We start from the raw sequence: 21,000 nt of genomic DNA, 5'->3' as shown, positions 1-21,000 counted from the left end.
TAACTTAGGAACTAACTCTTCTGTTCACACCAATTGGACCACTTACATGCAGATACCAGTCACCTAGAAGTACCACAAGACGATATATCAGCAATAAAGATTAATACGAAGCTCTTAAATCAACGAATCGTCGATCAGAATAATTATTATTATTCTATATTATTAAATTTTCAATTTAACACCTTGTTTAACTTATAATTTCTTACATTAATACATCGCTACTGAATTACACTTCTGTCTTATTCGTGAATTGACCACACGTCAAATATTATTATACTACAATTGTACATGATAATTTCACATCATCGGACATAAAGAAACAATTCTAATTTCAATTCTCGTATTAAAATGCATAGGAAAATCTTATTTGTAAAAGTTTAAACGTCTACAAATACGCAAGAGTATCTAAAGCGTGCAGGGAAAAACGTAAAAAATTGTAGACGGAAAGTATACATACGTAGGCATGATTACTGAGCCTACCGCCTACACTTTACGGAACATTCTATTTTCAAATGCCTTGAGTCAACGACCTTTGCTTTTTAATTAAAAAAATATATCCTTTTAAATGTCAAATGTCATGTTCTTTCTGTTTATGCAGTCTTGTGCATATAGTAAAGCATTTGTTTATTGTGCACATAGACTGGAGAATCTATGGAACTTAGGATTATTATATTAACTACTATTTTACAATACTCTGGAACTAAACTGTGGAATTGACTCCCGGTTTCCTGGGAGATTCTACCTCTAATTGTTTTAAGAGTATACTTTATGGTGGGTGTCCATGGGCTGCGATGACTACCCTTTTGGGTGTCCGGCAGGCGCAATACAAAAAATAGTAATGGGAACCTTAGGTATTGAAAAATATATGCAATTAAGAAGCAAGTTTTGAAGAATCGAAATCAAATTATCGGAATTATGAGGTTTATAATAAACAGTTTTTTATTATACAAGAGATGAGTTATCGGTGGCTTCAGCGTGCGACTCTAGTCTCTGAGGTCGCAGGTTTGATCCCCGTTATGCAATGATGGATTTTCTTCCTATGTGCGCATTTAACATTCTCGAACGGTAAAGGAAAACATTTCGAAGAAACCTCGCCTTAGTCATACAAAGTCGACGGCGTATGTCAGGTACAGAAGGCTTATCACAGACTTGCCTATTATATTAACTGATCATGAAACTGATACAAAAATCTAAGACCCAGATCTATAAAGATTGTAGTTCTAGTTATTATATTTTACAATAAACAATAATTCCAATAAATTATATATTTGTAATGAACGTCTGATTACACAAAAGTAATACGATCCGAAGTAGTACGTAATGAAAAGCCTCGGCCGAGGTCAATATTTAATTTCCGTATTATTTATAGAAATATTATTTTATACTCCTAAGCCTTTATAAATAAGTCAGTGCTAGTATATATGACTCTTTATTAAACATACACTTTCATTATAAGCCTTCAGCGTATGGGCAAGTGTTAAGATATATTTTTTCAGATTTCTGTACCTGTCCGTGATCATTTCTAACAGACATTTTTTTGACACTCACCTTGCCGGCTAGCTAATGCGATTCCGGCCTTTTAACAATTGGTGCGCTCTTTTCTTGAAGGAGCCTAAAGCAAATTGGTTCGGAAATACTTCAATGGGCAGCTGGTTCCACACATGGTGCGCGGCAAAAATTGCCTTAAGATACACTCACTTATGGAACGACTCTTCTGAACACCCTCCATGGTAAATGCGATAGAAGATGCAGAGAGATCCCACATCTCTGCGCAACGCCAAGGGATCAAAACGCTTGGATCAAAAGGGCCTAGTCCATGTCGATTTGTATACATATTATTATTAAAAAACCTAACTAAAAATGAAAAAATGGCCGTGAAAACTACGAGCAATTTCGAATTAATGTACTAATGTAACTTCTCGTAAAATTTCTACTTGTAAAGAACGAAGATATAGCGGGTAAAGAGATACGGAGAACTCGGAGGAAATCCAATTATAGTACTATAGAAATTACCTTTAGAATACCTCATTTATTACGAAAAATATAGCAAAAACAAAATTCTTCTGTCGTATAAACTGTTTGGAGCCAGCTGCTTCTTCCGAAGTAATTCAAAATGGGCTCTTCTGGGAATATGACAATTAGTTTTAAATGAAAATAATTTTTATTGGAGATATTATTTATTAGTCTTGTTACCAAATAAAACGATCTATTAAACTGTTTGGTTCATATTGTTAAGTTATTAACAATAATTAATTAGGATATCTTCGTCCTCAGGCTATATCTTCCTAAAAAGCAGGTATTTTCGTGTGTTTCCTTTGAACCGTTTGACAACATCCGCACAGGCAACATATATATACATTAAATATAGTAGTACTATAATAAAGTGATAATTAGTTGTATATAATTTTTTATATGATTTTAGTTGACTTTGCCGTTATTATTACTATAATATATATATAAATGTCTACATAACTGTATTATTTATATAATATAAGCGAACAGTTTAAATTATTTAATTTAAAATAAGTCCTTTGTTAGTTGTCGAAATTAGAAATATGAAACTAAATTTTTTAATTACTTTGAAATATTTCAGTGTTTAATTTACATATTTAAATTATTATTCTTTATTATTATGTTATATATTTTAAGACTATTTGTTAGGTATTAGTGTATCTTACAGTTTCTATATATTTATTAAGCTTCTAATATATAAAAATACCTATGTATTACTAAGTATTCGTAACTAGGTAAAATATTCTAAATATTTTGTGTGTCTTTTATAAAGCTAATACACATGCATACGAAAAGAAATAAATACATACCATAAGATCCAATACATCGCGTAATCCAATCCCATAAACAATTCTCATGATCACTGGCATAACCACTTGGCATCACTCGCAATAACTAAACCACAAATCACTAAACGTCACACACACATCATTTTTGACAATTAACTATTTTTTTTTATTTTTAAATGAAACATTCTCACAAAATGGCTGGTAGCACACGCCTGCGCGTAACTCCCGTTCCTATGTGACTGAGATTATAGGGACCGGTGACTTGGCGCCTGCGTATAGATAGGGACTTTATTGTAGGGCGCGTATAATATAATTAAATGCAATTAGCGTCGCGATAAACGTTTTTCAGAGGGATCTGTGACACTTGTCAAGAGTGACTTTTAATCGGCATAGTAATTGCAGATGAATTCGCAGGGAGGAAGGCAAACATTTACACTATATTTGGTACACATTTATTATGAACAATTCGTTTTAATAAATCGATAAAGCATGGTTGCCTGGAAGAGTTAACGATAAGGCCGAGGCTTTCTTATCAATTAAGTTGTCTAATTTTAAGTCTAATAGAAATAATAAGGGTATTTTTATCATTCTCGTTATCAGTGAATAAACAGTATCAAGAAATGTAATTAATAGGTAATATTTTTTATATATCAATAAATTATAGCATTTTTTTAATGTATGTATATATATTTGTTAACCTTTATTTGGGTTGCATGGAAGACATCGCTTATAAGCAATATTTCCGCCTATTGTGCTATATGTATGGAACGTTATTCAATTGTGTTTTCTTTGCTATAACATATTAAATATTATATTACATGCAATAAAGTTAATACAAATAAGAACAATATAGTATGATCTACTATTTGCTATTAAAATTATTAAAAACCATAACAAAAATTAATTGCGCCTGATGAAAAAAAATTGTAATGTGTGACATTGCTTTAAAAAAGAGGACTTTATTATACATATATTAAAGCGCTTAATAACAAACTTAAAATCAAAGTCAAGTCAAAAATAAAATATTTATTACATAAACTTAAGGTGTTTATACTTTACAGATGACTTTTTATAATTTTGTTTTAATAACGACCTTGGTTACGCAAAGCCTTGTTGTGAGAGATACATATATTATTATTTTTATTATTTTATTAATATTTAAATTGTTTAATTATATAAGGATACATTTTTAATTTTAAAAGTAGATACATTTTTTTATGTATTGTATTATTGCTTTGGCTTCACTTTTGTGTAGGTACTTAACATTATTAACAAAGTTAACCTGTATAAAGAAATTAAAATCTATCAGTCAGATAGTTCGGTAGTTTATTATATAAATATTTGTAAGTAGGTCAATGACCCTGATTGATGTAATTTTATTCTGTATGCAGGTGCAATCAGTTGGTGTTTATGAGTATCTTTAAAACGATGATGAAGAAAAGTAGTACTTTTCTAATTAGATATTTAAATATTAAAACTTATAATTCTAAAAATATAGAATCGATGTATCAAAAACACAAAGTTTTGCTATTTATTTTCCGATTCCCTAATTATACAACAATAATTTTAAAAAGACACTTTAAAATTTCCTAGGTTTTTAAATTTATTTACTGATGACGTTTTTTTCGCTAAGAGGTAATGTACTCCGTATATTTTACACTACATATACATATATTATGATATCTGCGTAATACAAGCATTAATAAAAATGTTTATCATTATCAAAATATTAAACAATAGTAGAAACATAATTTATGTTCCAAATTCACAACATTTTAAAAACAAAAAATAAACAACTTTTTTTTCTAGAAGTCTCATTTTAATATAAAAATAATATGTAACTGTTTATGAACCAGCAATAAATTACGTTATAATGCTAGTAATAGTAAACAATTTTAATTAATATTACTAGCATTAAAAACTTAGAGATAGTGAGTAGCAACTAGCAACTACCAACTTAGCAATTATTGTGATTTGTGAAGTGACTGCCGACCATAGACTATGGACTAGAGTACATTCTATGAATATAGCATAAACAGTCAACACTAGAGCTATAGAGAACTAGCGCTGTCTGAACCTAGTTTTGCAACTGATATGGAAGTCAAGTTATGAAAAATTATAAGAAATTTTGTGATAATATGTTAAAATAAGATGAAAATTTAATATCACTGCCCTCTACTGCCAACAGTGCATAATAAGTGCATAATTACGCCAATAATATTACATATTAGTGTTGATACACTATTGCAAACCGTGAAAACTGACATTAATTGAACTTCCATACTTCATTTAATTTTGTTTATTTAACTTGTCACTCAGCCCGTAATGATGTTAATGCTTTTATTTGAATTAGAAAGTAAAAACGCAATGGAATTTTTGCTTAAAATATAGAATAAAGCAAAGCCTTATTTATCTACTGAACTAGTCAAGCGATCGGTTCTTAAGCAGATTGATACGAACCTTAGATAGCAAAATATTTTTAATTTGCGATATTATATTTAACCTAGATGTCGCTGTTCAATCAAAAATTATCAGCACAAATAATTATAAATTACTAATTAATTTGAAATAAACTACGCAATACAAGAATTATTTTATATATTTGTTAATCTGTGCTAGTATTAATATCTTTTTTAGAATAAAATCGAGTCTCTATAAGATTATCTATGCCTAGAGGCAAAACAAAACAGTTTTAAAGGGTCATTTGTCAAAATGAGACATTTAACTGTCATATTTTGAGTGCACCGCGAATCTGTCTTTTTATTTCGGCCATTTTCGCCGAAAGGTTTGTGTTCTGCTGGAGTTACGTATCCGTACGTAACTTTGCAATCACTTTAATTAAGCTATAACAAGATGGTGCAGAAGAAGGTAAAAACGATGTGCGTTTATATATTTTACATATTTTCCTCGGTCAAATTATTACAAATATTTAAAAGCGTGTGTTGGAAGTGTGTGCCGTTAAGAATGTTTTCATAGCTAAACATGTTTTAGTTTAGTTGTGAAGTAAAGTTTTTATTTTATTGGAAACAAATATTAAGTGCAGTGTCAGTGAAAGTTGCTTATTATGTTTTACCATCACTATTTTACTTAACCTATTCTCTAACCATGATGATAACAACTTGAACGAGTGCCATGATTACACCCAAATTATCACCAAGATCGCTGAATACCTTTACAATTAACTAGTATCGATACAATTTACAATCTTTATTAATCTATTATTGTATGTTTTAGCCCAAGAAGAAGGTCGGAAAGAAGGTAGCAGCAGCTCCCTTGGTTGTTAAGAAAGTTGAACCAAAAAAAGTCGTAAACCCTCTTTTTGAGAAGAGGACCAAGAACTTTGCCATTGGTAAGAAATAAAATTGGCACTTTCGTTTAATTTTGTTTAACTAAGGACCTAAATGATGATCACAACAATCCTGAACTACCATGTGGTATTGTAAATCGAGCTTTTTAATTCTGATGGTCCTAAAATATAATTATTAAATCCTACTAATTCATTATGCAAATTGAATATTCAGTTCGGTACTTTCTTTTTCCATACTTATAGGTTATGTTTGTTTACCTGCTTTGGCCCAGCCTTCCAGGATATTTAAAATACCATGTTAAATGTCCAAACTTATTTATTTTACTTTAGAACTCATCCGGATTATTTGTCTTCTCACCGTGTTTACTCATTATTACGATAAAAATGTATTTTACGTTTTCATTATATACCTAAATCTAATCAATAGTGTAATTAATTAAAACTTTTTTAAGGCCAGGATATCCAGCCAACACGTGACCTGTCCCGTTTTGTGAGATGGCCAAAATACATCCGTATCCAGAGGCAAAAGGCTGTACTCCAGAGACGTCTCAAAGTTCCTCCACCAATCAACCAGTTCACCCAGACACTTGACAAGACCACAGGTTAACTTAGTCATTTTTGTTCTAAACTCAAAAAGATATTTTAAAGTTTTAGATGTTTGAGTGCCTTCTATAACTAGTACTGGTTAGTCAATACCCTTGTAATTGCTTGGTGTGAATATAAATATAAAGTTGTAAATCCATTTATTCATTTAGACTAATTCAGTTGTATTCCACTGTTTTATCTATCTTATGACAATTAAGTGACTTCAGAGAGTGTTAGAAGGACTGATAAAATTTCTCTTGTTAAGATTTAAATGATGAAATGATAATGCAACGATGAATCACTATGATTATCAACAAAATATCGAGCTTTTTAACTCTGATGATACACTAAAAATTATTATAACTCTTCATTTTATTACCAGTTTCTAAAAAACCCTTTTGCGTTTTAGCTAAGGGACTTTTCAAGATCTTGGAGAAATACAGGCCAGAGACAGAAGCAGTCCGAAAAGAGAGGTTAAGAAAAGCTGCAGAAGCTAAGGTGTGTTTTGTAATACTTACTTATTTTTTTTATAAATCTACATATTATCTTAAACAATTATACAATTCATAAGTAGGTTTCAATTTACTGTTCTAAAGCAACAGGCAACAATTTAAGTTTATTTCTCTTCAAACAGTAATGCCTAATTAGAGCAAATAATGATGCATAACAAATTGACCAGATAGCCATGAAGACTCCTAACCACCAAGATCTCTGATGCTATAATCTTAAAAACTTTAATTGTACACACTTGGACCAAATTCTATAGACAAATCTTTTAGGTGGCCAAAAAAGATGAGCCCCCAGCGAAGAGGCCAAACACAATCCGCGCTGGAACCAACACAGTAACTAAACTGGTTGAGAGGAAGAAGGCACAGCTTGTGGTCATCGCTCATGATGTGGACCCCATTGAGGTAAATATTATTATACTCATGGAATCGCATCTCGTAGCCTAAGTTTGTATTATGTTAAATACTGTACTTATGATATATAAGTCAATTCTTATTGACCCTGACTTTGTTTTAATCCTGAAAAGCAATTTACTTACACCTTAGCAGTATGCATAAATTAAATTATCAATATTAATAAATATCACCAAAAATAACACCAAAGCTAAAAAAAACAACCCTTTGCCCCTATAATTCAGAATTGAAGCAGAAAGACCATGAAATTACCTTGGTCTGCATCTGAATAGATACATGGGGTATACACATTGATCAATCAAAGTCAAAATTATCTTCTCTTGCTATGGCACTTAGTAAAGTTGCTGGATTCTTTTCAAAATCAAATGAAACCTTTGAAAAACAACTATTTTACATATGGTAGAAGTAGATGGTAGTGCTTCTTCTAGTAAACTAACAACTGCAGGCAATGAAATTTATTAAAACCCTCTGTTTTTATCATACTATTACATTAATCTTGGTTTTAATGAGAAACTTTTAACTTAAAAGCTAATCTAACAAAAGCCATGTTCATCAAGGTTCACTCTAAAGGACAAACTAACAAATTCGAGTTATATTTAACCATGTTAAAGGTTCAAATGATGTTAGAATTTCTTCACCTGAGCAGTTTGAGATTAATTCCCAAACTGCATGAAGCCAGTTGACTCTGATCCCACTTTATTCAATATTCATCAAAACCTCATAGAAATGTATTGACATAAGATTTTACTTTCAGCTAGTATTATTCCTGCCAGCTCTCTGCCGTAAAATGGGTGTCCCATACTGTATTGTCAAGGGGAAATCCCGTTTGGGAGCGTTAGTTCACCGCAAAACCTGCACTTGCTTAGCGCTGACACACGTGAGTATAAAACAAGCATCATTCAGAATTCTTATTAGTCGACTTATTCCATATTCCCTTCTTAAAGCTTTCAAAAATAGTTGTATTGTGATTTTTTATTTCAATATTTTCCACCATTGATATCTGTATGTTATGTAAATATAAATATGAGTATGAATTTGTTCCAAGATTGGCTCAAGAAGTTATTGATGATATCTTTCGAACCTTGTTTACAGTACATAAGTGTACTTAACTTTTTTTTCTTTTTATTTATCTCATTAAAGATGGTATATAATGATGATGTATTTGCTATCTGAATGCCATGAGGTCAATCTTTCTACCACCAATAGAAGTATCTGAATATACCATCTTCTTATATATATTTGTTTTGGAATACAGGTTTAGATCTGCTATAAATTGCAACAAATTAAAGTTGAGTTTTAAATATCATCAGGTTGAATCTGGAGACCGCGCTGCCTTCTCCAAGGTGGTAGAAGCGATCAGGACAAACTTCAACGAACGCTACGAAGAGCTGCGTAAACACTGGGGCGGTGGAGTCCTCGGGAACAAGTCTAACGCGAGAATCGCCAAGCTGGAGAAGGCTAAGGCGAGAGAAATCGCGCAGAAACAGGGCTAGGCCAATAAATGATAATCTATAATTGTTTTATTTTTACAATCAAATTAAAAAATATATATTATGGCTATCCTAGCCGGGCCGATGACTAATTAAATCAATTTCGGATTGCTTAATTTACACATGAATCACATGTGGGAGTAGGAAATTATTTTAAATGTCATTGGAATTGTAGTTTTAAGAAATTTTAACTACTATAGATAATTTAAAATATAGATATATGTTAAGAAACGGGCACTAACAAATTTTCTTTTTTGCATTTTCACCGATGGTAGTTTAAAAAAAACACGTTAGATGTCGCTAAACAAAGTTTTAAAATTGTTTACCGTTCTGATGCCATAAAATATTTTTACAATCGCAATATATATAAAATAAAGCTATAAATTCCTTAACATCATTTCAAAAGAAAACAATACCAAATCGATATGTTTTTTAAAATATTACTATATAACTTTTTATCAGGTACTTAATCTATATACAGAATACCATTTATAAAAGTGTATTTTAAACATGATTATTTGGTGAGAATTACATTTTTATTTTAGCTACATGCTTTTGTGTTAAAGTGGACATGCAAGCATCTGTGAGTCTTGGTAAAGATGTTATACAGACAATAAATAAATTTTTAGGGGATAGCTTTCTTCCGTTTAATACCAGACGATCCTTAACACCTATGGAAGAGGACAAAATTACAGAAATGGTTAAAATGTCTTTACTATGCCGCGATTTAGGCTTTTGCCATGGTGAACTTCGAAAATTCATCGACGAATTTGTAATAATGCAAGCAAAAGGCACTGAGAACATATTTATCACATTGTTACCTAAAAGTTTTAATGGCGACATCTATGACCAGCAGTTAAAACATGTCTTAGGAAAGGTGAGATTTATTTTAAAAGAAGCGAGCGTATCTGAAAAAGACGAAATTAATATTTGGTTTGATACTGTCAAGAAAATCAGCGCTACATTCCAAGAAATGGCACTGCAATGCCTTACACAGTTAAGTAGCATTGAGCATGATGTAGATAAAACAGTCTATCAAAAATTGATGTTGGCAACTGTTATTATCGAAATGAAGTATTTATTAAAATTATGTGCTATCCACAATATTTGTGTTAAAACATACGAATGTACCACTAGTTTAAATTCTTTATTAGAGCATTTAAAATCTATAAAAGACGAAAAGGCCAGGCTTTTTATCAAGTACGTCTACGAAGCATCATATAAAACACAATTTTATAGTTCCTTAACCGAAACGACAGCTCATGAATTCCAAGTTATTCTAAATGATATGGCATATTCAAGTAACGTACCAGCTCAAGAAATATTGTCTGTGGTACAAAAAATTGTCGGAGCTCGCGTAAAGTTTATCACAGATAATACAGACGAAAAACTGTCTCTTGATAGTCTATTACTTCATGTAATTTTGTCAGACTTAGATAATATTTATAGTGGTAAATCCAATCCATTTGCTGAATTTTTAAATCAGTTTTTTATATGGATTGTTCGGGATGACGACACTGACCTGAGTAAGCAAATACGGGAACTTTTGACAGAAATCTGTAAGGAATTGTCAAACACGCCGAGAGACTTATTTGATAAGTTATCACGTGAAGTTAGATTATTTTTGGAAATGACTGTTGATCCTGCATAAATAAATTAAAAATTATAATTAAGTGCTAATAATAATGAAATTAATTATTGTTCTCCTGAATATACTTTTTTAAAATGTGCGGGGAGAAAACTTCTAAAGTTTATTTATCTTTATTTAAAAACTTCATCGTTCATTAATCAAATTTAATTGGTTAGATTACATTACACAAAATAACATAGGAAAACACAGTAGGTTTATTGCTGGCTTTTAAAGAAAATTATTTTGTGAAATAAATTATTACGGTAATTATCTAATTATCGTAATAATTATACCGTCAATGGATGTTTGTTTCTTCCTACTTAATAATAATCGATTTTGTTTTCAGAGAAAAAAAACAATACATAATATGTATATTACTTCGCCTTTGCTTGTTTTGCAGAATTTTCATATCTTTTTACATTTCCTTCAGTTCATCTAGAAATGTAATTTAATCCACGCACAAAAAAAAGTATTTACGATATACTTAACCTACATAGTAATAATAAAATTAAAAAAATAACATTGAAAATCAAAACAAATTTACAATAAACAATTTCGCATATATTATATTGCTATATATATTCGTTCAACGAGGTACCAGCATTGGTCATCAGTACAATCTAGAAGGCGCCAACTGAAATCTTTAATTATCTGTGCCTGGAACCACACGGCCCAAGAGTCTCTACTGCAATGGGAAGAAAATCAAAGTTGGAGAAAAAATCGTTTTCATAGTTCTCATATGAATTTATACTTTAGAATGTACAATATTTGTGCCTAGATTAAATGGGCCAACTATAAGGCTTTGAGAAATTATGAGTGGTAATTCTGAAAGCAACAGTGTAGCAATATTTGCCCCACTCACCCAGCATAGATCAGATTACGTTCAAGCGTGCACGTTTTCTCAAGGAATAAAGATCACCACTCATATACCGCTTATCCCGCTTTAAAAAGGCTTACTATAAAGTTAGCGATTCTATAGTTGATAAAAGATCCTGGGACTAGTGCTGGGCAGGCTACTTCTAATTAATTTGCTATATTTGTTATTATTATTAAGTTATTATTAAAATATGTGTTGTTTGATGATTTGCTTTTTTTAAAGAGTACCGAGAGTTTTTTACCCCGGCTTTTTCACTCGGCCTACACCCTTTGAAGAAATGTCATATGTACGAAATACAGCAACTGCCTTGATGGCTCATGTGGTCAAGCGTTGTAAGTTCAGTGAAATAGTTTCAATATGGTTTTCATAAAAAGAAAAATAAATTAAAACTGGCGAAAATTTACGCCCGATTTACACTTAAAACATGGCTTTATCTGTTTCTGGATGACTTGGGTTAATCCCATTTGAAATTCCAGCGTTTAGTAATTGAAATTGATAAGGCAACAGGTTATTGTAATCAACTCCATACATTCCGTAATAGGAATATATTGAAACGATACCACAGGGTAATAAAACAGTTGTTCTTACTTTACGATCGCCTCTGCTGAATTAAATTCAGCAAAAAGGAAGTTCCTTTATACCGAAATCACTGACCAAATACAAAAATATTTGTATCCCTTTTTTACACCAGGTATTAGTAGCCAGATGTTCAGATTGTGTTTCGACATAGGCCTTCCTTGGGTGTTTTCACTCGTCCTTTTCATGAGCTGATGTTCCATCCTTCCGGTAGATTGTCTGCCAATATATTTATTTGACATAATATCTTTTCCTCCTCCCGTTTCTAGGATACCATTCTATGGCGTCTTTCGTTTATTTAAATTTTTTTGACCTCATGTTATGGCCTGTCTAATCCCAATTGTTTTCTTTTAATTAAGTAAGAAGTATTGATATTGACCATAAACTTCTTGGTTGAAACTGGCCACTTTGGCAGCCTTTGATGCACCTAAACTTGATACGAACCAAGGATATAATATAGATTGGTTAAAACGGAGATAAAGTCATGACGTGACATGACAACGCATGTTGGACTAGAAATGCTGTAGATCAACCAAACAGTCGCGTCGTTTCGTCTTTTGTTTTACCTTTAACCCACTGAGTCTGTGGAATCCATATATAAAACACTGGATGAAACGCGTGGGAGCGTTTTGTTGACGATTTTGACCAATTCTTCTTATTCTAACTGCCGTAAATTTCCTGTGCTAACATATTAATTACTATTACGAGCACGTTCTGGAATAAATTAATTATCACGTTTATGGAGAACAAACAGCTACTAATTGCAATACCTACCCTTTGCCTGATAACCAATATTGATGGACTTTCAATTTACTATCAGCAAAATAGGTCTACCATCCAATACAATTTCGTAAGGGTAGAGAAGGGTGTGTTATTTAATATTTAACATGAGTTGAATAGGTTTCATAACACAAGCGAACTTATTGTTTGTAGCTAAGCAACGAGTCGTATTAAGTATTATTAAAATGCTTAAAGAATATTATTATTAACGTTCACAATTTTTGCGGTATTTTAATTCAAATGTAACGATTTCAATCAAATCAATCATGAGCCTGAACCAAAACGGTGACAAAAATCCTTATAAATGGAATACCTTTATGATTAATTTGGATTTAATGGATTTTAAACGACCCTTCGTTTTGTAGGCAAGAATTTGATAAGGACTTCTTTATATTATTAATTGATAAAAATACAAGAATATCTTTAATTCATCAAACAGTTTTTAATTTGATTTAAACATTTTAAAGACTTGTTTTAGCCAATAATTTGAAAGTGGTGTCTTATCACCCCATTTAAAAAAACAGTGGTGCTACAAAATGTTCAAAGTCAAAGTCAAAAATCATTTATTCATATACGTAACACAATGTACACTTATGAATGACAAAAAACATGGTTTAAATGTTTTAAATTTTACATTTACTGCCAGTTCTCAAATCAAAGGCGTAAAACGGAAGAGAAGAACTCTCCGCCACTCTTTTTAATCGCCAAGTTTTTTTATACAACGTTTGTAACGAACTGCACCCATTATATTATGTTCCAAATGAATTTTATGTAACAAATATTTATAAAATTAATTAAAAACAATGATTTGTCTTAGATTGTCAAAGATCCTCTCAGCAGGAGGCATGGAGAAATAAAAGCATGCCCTTCACATTCTCGTGGGAACAACACGCAAATACATAGTCGAAATAACTAACATCACTACATACACGAATTCAAGTACGACCAGTCACCACAAGTAGAACCTGTTCACGAGTATGACGCATGGCCAGCCATCGGCCCCCTCATATTTTAGGAAGAGAGACAGGTCTGGGCTTCAGATTTCTGTATTTGATTTACCATTTTTTGTCAATCTAATAGGTAAGTAGGTGATCAGCCACCTGTGTCCGGCTGTTCGAGCTAATGTTAAACGCGCACAGTTGTAGGTCAACAATAGTCATCACGCTATTTTTATTCTACTTCAAAAAAGACTCATTTTGTGTTCATTACAAAACTATACCGATGACTTGAGTAATGATAGAAACGTGAAAAAAAACTTCAGTATATATAATAAAAAGGATATTTAGTAAAAATAAAGAGCACTAGTAGGTACGGGACAGATTCTAGGTTTTCTTAAATAATTAAGTTAACAATTTAACAAAAAATACAGCAAATCAAATCCAGTTCATCCGGTATATACCTACGCTTTTAGCTAAGCCTTGATTTTGTTACAGTAGGTAAATGGTACAAAAAGTAAAAGCGAATTTCCCATTCTAAAGGGAATATAAAAGATAATTTCATTGCTGCAAATAATGTGTTTTCTTGAGAATTTTCCGCTACGGTAAAATAATATTCACATACATTCCAATTTCCCTCTTATATGAGAATGTTATTCAGTGATATAAAGGTCACATCAGGGGAATTTAGAAATATATTAGATTATTATTGAAGTGGTATAAAAAATACCGTCACATTTTACGTTACGCGCCATCTTTTTCTTGTCCCTACCACGGTTGGTACGAAGAGATTTGAAACTATTAATAACTGTGTCCAGTTTATGTGTCCACCATCCCAACTTCTACTATTTAAGATTATTTATACAATAAAGAAAAAAAAACAAAAATATATATTAACGATAGCAATGATAATCATCATTCTATTACAATTAATGAAATTCTGTAATCTTAGGAGTAGTAATAAGCTAAAAAGAAATAATTTTATTATTTGTATTCTACTTGTATGTCTACGATAATAAAAGCCTTTTGTTAAACTTTATCTAATTTTACTTTATTTAACCAATTTCTGTAATGTTGCATATAGTATGTAGATCATTTTTAGAAAAATCAGTTTCACTTCTTACTTGTGTACACTATTACACGTACACATTTTTATGATTTATTTATTTACAATTTAAACATGTAAAAAAATCAACGGCCTTAACAATAGTTTTCTTCCAGGAAACCCTAGTATGAAAGAAAAACGTACTAAAGTTAAACTCAGGATGACTAAATAATTAACAAAAATACACAAATTTACATGTAATTCTAGAAATATAACTAAAACTAAACTTTAATCTAAAAAAGTAACTACTAAAATTGCAAAAGCTAACTTATAATTATATAAGTTGAATGAAGATGAAACAGCCTTAGCTTTAAAGCTTTGCTTTGTTTTGCTTTGCTTGCAAGGAATCAGTCACACACGTAGTCCTGAAAAGCGTAATCAACGAATAGAAATCGTGCCTCACCTCGGTGCGGTGAGGCCGCCTGCGTAGTTCTTAGGAAACTTCTGAGCTTCTGGTACTCTTTAGCTGTCTTTCTTTCTTGTCTTTCTTTGTCACAACGGTCAAATTGAGCGTCTAATTGCGGAAACTGGGACGATGCAGATCAATGAAAAGTTTTTACCATTTTATTTTAAAATTTATTAAATTTTGTAATATCTCAATACTTTATCATCATTTTAAAACTCCTTATAGAAATGTTGACGGAATGAAATAAAAATGTATTGATATTTCTAATATACTGCTTTGAATGTCACACACAACAACCCTACCGGCTTCTACACACCCAGGACATGATTGTATTAATCAGTGCTGACATCATGATATTTTTTACAATCCAGAATTTGGATCAATGAGGCAGTAATCGAGTGTCCACTTTCATTAAAGTAAACAAAAAAATTAATTCTAAAATAACGTTTATGAAACAATGAGACATTTAATTAAAACTACTGCTACTAATGAAAGCCTATTTTAAAAACCCTTTGACCTCACAGTGAGACAAAGGCGTCACTTATTTTCATTGCGCATAATTTCCCCGTCGTAATTTAGCTGAGCGCCAATTAAGCTCATTAGAGGCGACCGCTCATTAGGGCACGTTAGGATTTTCACAGGTAGTGTTTTGAATTGAGAATGTTGGGACAAGAGAATATGTCTAATTAATAACTAAGACCTAATATTTAATAGTTAAATTAAAATCCCGAAAGTGTAGGATAACAGGCTAACACTAGGCCTAGGTCGGTCGGAGTAATTTTGTATGCCTTACAGAAAAAATTATATACATGTAGACAAGAAGCCTTAACATAATGATAATGTTTTAGTACTGTGCTAAAACATTACTAAAACAAATCCTATCACAAATGCTGTGTGAGTGTGTAAAAACACTTTAATTTAGTATTTTTGACTTAATACTTTGCTATTTTTTGAATAAATCAATTTCCAGGTGTTTTATATATATTATGTCCGTAATAAAAAGAAGGAGGATCTGTTTAAAAATAAGGTAATATATATAAATATATATACAAACGGAACCTCAATTCGCGAATCTAGTTAGAGTACTTATCCGGAGCTGGATATTTTCAATTTAAAAAACATAATTGTTAATTGCCTTTCCAATTCCGCTGTTTTGCTTCCTATTAGGCAGTTTTACTGTATTTTAATACCTATGTATTTTTTGTAACGTTTATGTTTACGATAATTGTAATATATTTTTGAAAATATAGTTTGCAAATATACTGTAGATATAGTATTGTGATGATAAAGAATGTTGTGTGGCATAGAAAAAATCAAAAGTTATTGAAAAGAAAATCAAAACAAATTCAAAAACGTATTTATATATATATTTTTTAGATAAAGAACAAGGTAATAAAATTAATATATAAAACCTTTTAAACGGGTTTACATCCGTTTAAAAAGGTTGTATTTAGGTTAATTGAAAGATGGTACAAACCATTTATGCACCCTTTAGACCATCTCGTTCTATTTCACACGATGTTATAACTTTGGAAATACTATTGACCTATTTTCGTTTAAGGTTTAGTGCCTGTACGCATTTTCCGCGCAATTTACCTCCACGACTGCTGACTTTAGTTATCCACGTAACCTAAACCCATTTTCAAACTTCTATCATAAAATAGTACAAACTTTTTATGACAGTTTCAAGATCCATTACAAACATTGATATACTTAGTCTAAGATTTCCGAACCAATTCGACTTGAGGTCCTTCGAGAAAAGAAGCCGGAAATGCATTTGTGGGCTTACTGGAAACGCGAGTATGTTACTTAACATCAGGTAAGCCTTCCAGCATGTTTGAACTTCTGTTCAATCGTCAGCCAAACCATAGATTCTAGTAAACCTTATTTATTTTTAACCAGTTATCTTGCTTTACCTAGGAAACACACAGCTATATAATAAACTACCCACAAGTATAAAAAATATTACTTCTTTCAATTCATTCAAATCGAACTTAAGTGATTATGTTAATCACTTTTAGTATAAGTAGTAATGTAGTAATTAGTGTTGATTGCTTTTAAATTCATTTCTTATAATTACTTTTGGTTCATATTTTTTTGGTTAGTTTTAAGTTTATTAGTACGGCTATCTTTTTATTGCGATGATTGTAAGAACGACTATAATGTAATGATGTGTTAAAGTGTTGTTCTCATGCAAGTGAAATGTCTTTTTTGAAGAAATGAAGTCTTTAAATCTTAACCTATTTTTTAGAAGCTCTTTGCGATACTGGACTCCTTGGAGCATGGCATACTGGGTGACTTCCAATGATACTGATTCACCACAGTGTGGTCTTTTTGACGTTATGATAGATTCTCAAATGTATTATATAAGTTTTATAAATAAGGCGCAAATTTCCTTTTAGGAAAAAGCACGTACGTTTTTTAAAAATATATGAACATTCGCGAAGGACGATTGCCGCTAAATTAAGGTAATATTATCCTCAATAAAAAACAATTACATATATATCAAATTACTGAAATTTGTATTCGTGATCCGAAATGTTAACTAACTTAAAAACAGAAAGCTTAACTTGAATTGAACTATTAATAATTAAAGCGGTAACCTACGAACTACAGTTCCGACTTACAAGAGCAAAATCAATCGAATTTACCAATCGTAAGCATACAGTCTCCCAATTAGCAAGATCCATCAAAAATCTAAAAAGACCTGTGTTAATCAATAACGTACTGAAAGTCATCTCGTCTGAAATCCATATCTAGTAACGCAAAGAGCTTCTAAAAAAATAAATAAGGTTTACAAGAATTCCACGCTGGGCTATGGATTGAACAGACCATCTATTTAACTAATAAATCATAGGGCTATATCCTTCTGTGAGCATGTAATGCTAGAGGAGTCAGCAGAACGAGAGAGGGGGCGCTTTAGGACGAATCCTAGGGGTAGAAGACGGGGAGTAAAAAAGATATGCCCATCTCCTATGTAGTGTATACTGCACCGAAGGTTTTTGAGTGTACCATGCCGTTGAGGTCCCAGTAGAATGTCTCTTAATACTACAGATCTTGGTGGGGGTCGAGTCCCACATACCTCTGAATTTTTTTAGGGCAGGGGGGATGCGCATTTCCACCTCGAATATAAAAAAAGGTCATAGAGCCATGAGCGCCCTCTCCTGGACAGACAGGGAGAAGTAAAGTATGATGATGGGGAAAAGGGGCTTACCTGATGTTTAGTGATACTCCGTCTATCCAAATTTGCAGAGGGCCCGCAAGCGCCTTGCCGGCGTTTCAACAATTGGTATGCTCTTTTCTTGAAAGACCCCCAGTAGATTTGGTTTGAAAATACATTGGTGGACAGCTGGTTCCACATAAAATATTAATTATTAAATAACATAATTGCCAGCAGTTACTATCCTCTTCTCCGAGGGGAGAATAAAGTAAGTATACCATCAATTCACAGTATACTATCCCCATCCACTTACCAAATAGGTCGCGTTCGGTCGAAGAGAACATATATGAATAGAGTTGTATTGAGTTGACTTTGAATTTAGTGTGCGACTGGTATTACTAACAGAAATCAGATTTGATGCAACGAAAACCAATATTACAGAGTAGCTCTTTGGCTAGGAAGCTTTATCGACTTCGTGTGGGTGTAGTGCGATCGTATCAAATATACGTCTCGATATTACCAATAACGGGGGATAAATCCGGTTTTACTATCAGATATAGCTTTATTGATACTTAAACTTACAAAGTTGGAAATATGCGACTACTTGCATGTGCTTTAATTCTTAAGGTAAAGGCTTTTTAGCCTGAATCAAATGTCGCTAATTAGAAGATAAGCAGTGTTGGCCTCAGTGCCTTGCGTGGCACTTAGTACGGGAGTTGGTGGTGTAACTCCATCGAAAGTAAAAAGCAATAAATTTTATATAAAGGACTTGGATAATATATTAATAGATCGCGAGTATGGGATGGAGAATCCTCTACGACAGCGTCAGGCGCTTTTGCGGGAATCCCAGAATTATGTCAAATTATAAGCATTTATGTATTTGTTCTAACGGTTCATAAATGTACGTATACCTAAATGAATGAATGATTTTGATTTGATATGTGTTTTAGATTTTATTAGACAAATTATCATAATTATTACTAATATTAAATGTAAAAATAACAACAACGAACAAAGCGACTTATTTAACATTAAACTTAATAAGAGATTACATAAGCGAAATAATTACACAACAACAAAATAAGAGATTAAAAATAAATCTGAAATGCAATAAAGGCACAAAGCCTTTGTTCCTAGATTCAAGAACGTCGTAAACAAGCTGATATAACCAGAGAGCGAAATTACCTGGTATTTTTATCTTCTTACAATATATATTTAGAACATCACTTTGACAAAAATTATAAATAACTTTATGAAAATTAATATGACATTTGTATGTCTATTCATTTATTTGATTAATTATAAGTAATATTACAGCTTATACTTATACATATTATAAGACAAAACAGAAAGCCAAAGCAAATTACATAGATAAACAATTATGTATATGAAACAAAAAACAAGCAAGTTTTAAGCAACATTAAAAAAACCTAAAGAAAACTAAAATTCAACATTTGACGCAACAAATAATACTTAGAATTTAAAACTACTAATTAAACAAAATCAGAGTCTTCCCGCTTCTTCAAGTACTTCTTGATATCTTTTTTTGAGGTGGAAAAGATCGGAAGGATCCATTTCAATATCCTGATAATGGATGTCATAGTTCGATAAAACCCGAAACATAATCGAATTATGCAGGTAATTCGACTTCGTACGAGGCACTCGGAACAATTTTATGGATTTGTTTTACTATTGTGTGGATTTTTATGATTAATCGATGTATGTAAATGTGAAATGTAGCATTTTTTTTAAACGATTAATTAATAGATTTATCTTATACTACAATTTTAAGAGCCTTGCTTGTAAAGTACCTACACTAAGCTTTTTTGTATATTTCATTACAACTGAAACTGTTACTGAATGCATTAAAATACTATCCTATAATTATTTATTATGTAACACTGTTTATTCCTAGGTTTCTGTGTGTTCTTTTTGGCAAAAGCCAAATCCCATTATCTCTGTCTACTGTGTCAGGTGCCCCGGGCCTCTGCTACTTAATTACTGCCTGTAATTAGTAGCAATGCATTGTGTCCCTCTTCCCTAGTCAACAAAATGCACAGTGTACATATAGTAGTTATTTAATTCCACCCGTATCACCTCGACTGCTTTATCCCATTTTAAATATTATTATTACTATGTATGTTAAGAATATTGTAGATACTGTATATGTGTGATTTCAATATAGTCATATGTGTGTCTTAAATAATAGTTTCTATTATTTAATATCGTGAATGATTCAGTTTATTAATTTTGTTTAGATCAACATGGAATATAAATAATGTTAACATTTTTATTGATTCGTATATAATTTCTTTGATTATTACACACTTCAGTCTAAGTTGAAACTTTTTGAATTTTTAAAAACAAGAGATATTCAAGTGAAGTGTTTAGTGTAAATTCCATTCGATTTCAAAGTCGCTACCTGTGG

The 21,000-nt window shown here is 31.6% G+C and overlaps 3 protein-coding genes and 2 non-coding genes across 6 annotated transcripts in view; 4 read left to right on the top strand and 1 right to left on the bottom strand.

The window, feature by feature from the left end:
- The window catches only part of LOC111000680 (extensin-2), a 58,375-nt gene extending 55,353 nt beyond the window's left edge, over positions 1-3,022 (bottom strand). Inside the window, exon 1 of the mRNA XM_022270227.2 lies at positions 2,823-3,022. The gene's annotated coding sequence lies outside the window, so the exon portion shown is untranslated. The remainder of the gene's footprint in view (positions 1-2,822) is intronic.
- Positions 3,023-5,511: 2,489 nt separating this feature from the next.
- LOC111000681 (60S ribosomal protein L7a) lies at positions 5,512-9,128 on the top strand. The gene is made up of 7 exons (XM_022270229.2): positions 5,512-5,669; positions 6,036-6,150; positions 6,561-6,710; positions 7,103-7,191; positions 7,473-7,604; positions 8,368-8,490; positions 8,924-9,128. The coding sequence occupies exons 1-7, from the start codon at positions 5,655-5,657 to the stop codon at positions 9,104-9,106; spliced, it is 807 nt and encodes a 268-aa protein (XP_022125921.1). The 5' UTR covers positions 5,512-5,654; the 3' UTR covers positions 9,107-9,128.
- LOC123690666 lies at positions 6,197-6,269 on the top strand. The gene has a single exon (XR_006751269.1). It is a non-coding gene; the product is annotated as a small nucleolar RNA SNORD36 (small nucleolar RNA).
- LOC123690671 lies at positions 6,960-7,038 on the top strand. The gene has a single exon (XR_006751274.1). It is a non-coding gene; the product is annotated as a small nucleolar RNA SNORD36 (small nucleolar RNA).
- A 395-nt stretch (positions 9,129-9,523) lies between the features above and the next one.
- Positions 9,524-10,783, top strand: LOC123690378. 2 transcript variants are annotated; one of them, XM_045633814.1, is made up of 2 exons: positions 9,524-9,565; positions 9,649-10,783. In XM_045633814.1, the coding sequence occupies exons 1-2, from the start codon at positions 9,529-9,531 to the stop codon at positions 10,752-10,754; spliced, it is 1,143 nt and encodes a 380-aa protein (XP_045489770.1). In that variant the 5' UTR covers positions 9,524-9,528; the 3' UTR covers positions 10,755-10,783. The 2 variants fall into 2 exon arrangements, with proteins under 2 accessions (XP_045489770.1, XP_045489773.1); XM_045633817.1 differs by having other exon boundaries at positions 9,525-9,624; positions 9,733-10,783.
- The last annotated feature ends 10,217 nt before the right edge of the window (positions 10,784-21,000 follow it).

This window comes from Pieris rapae, chromosome 2 (genome assembly GCF_905147795.1).
Source record: "Pieris rapae chromosome 2, ilPieRapa1.1, whole genome shotgun sequence".
Classification (NCBI taxonomy): Eukaryota; Metazoa; Arthropoda; class Insecta; order Lepidoptera; family Pieridae; genus Pieris; species Pieris rapae.
This window is presented reverse-complemented; position numbering and strand designations above follow the sequence as displayed.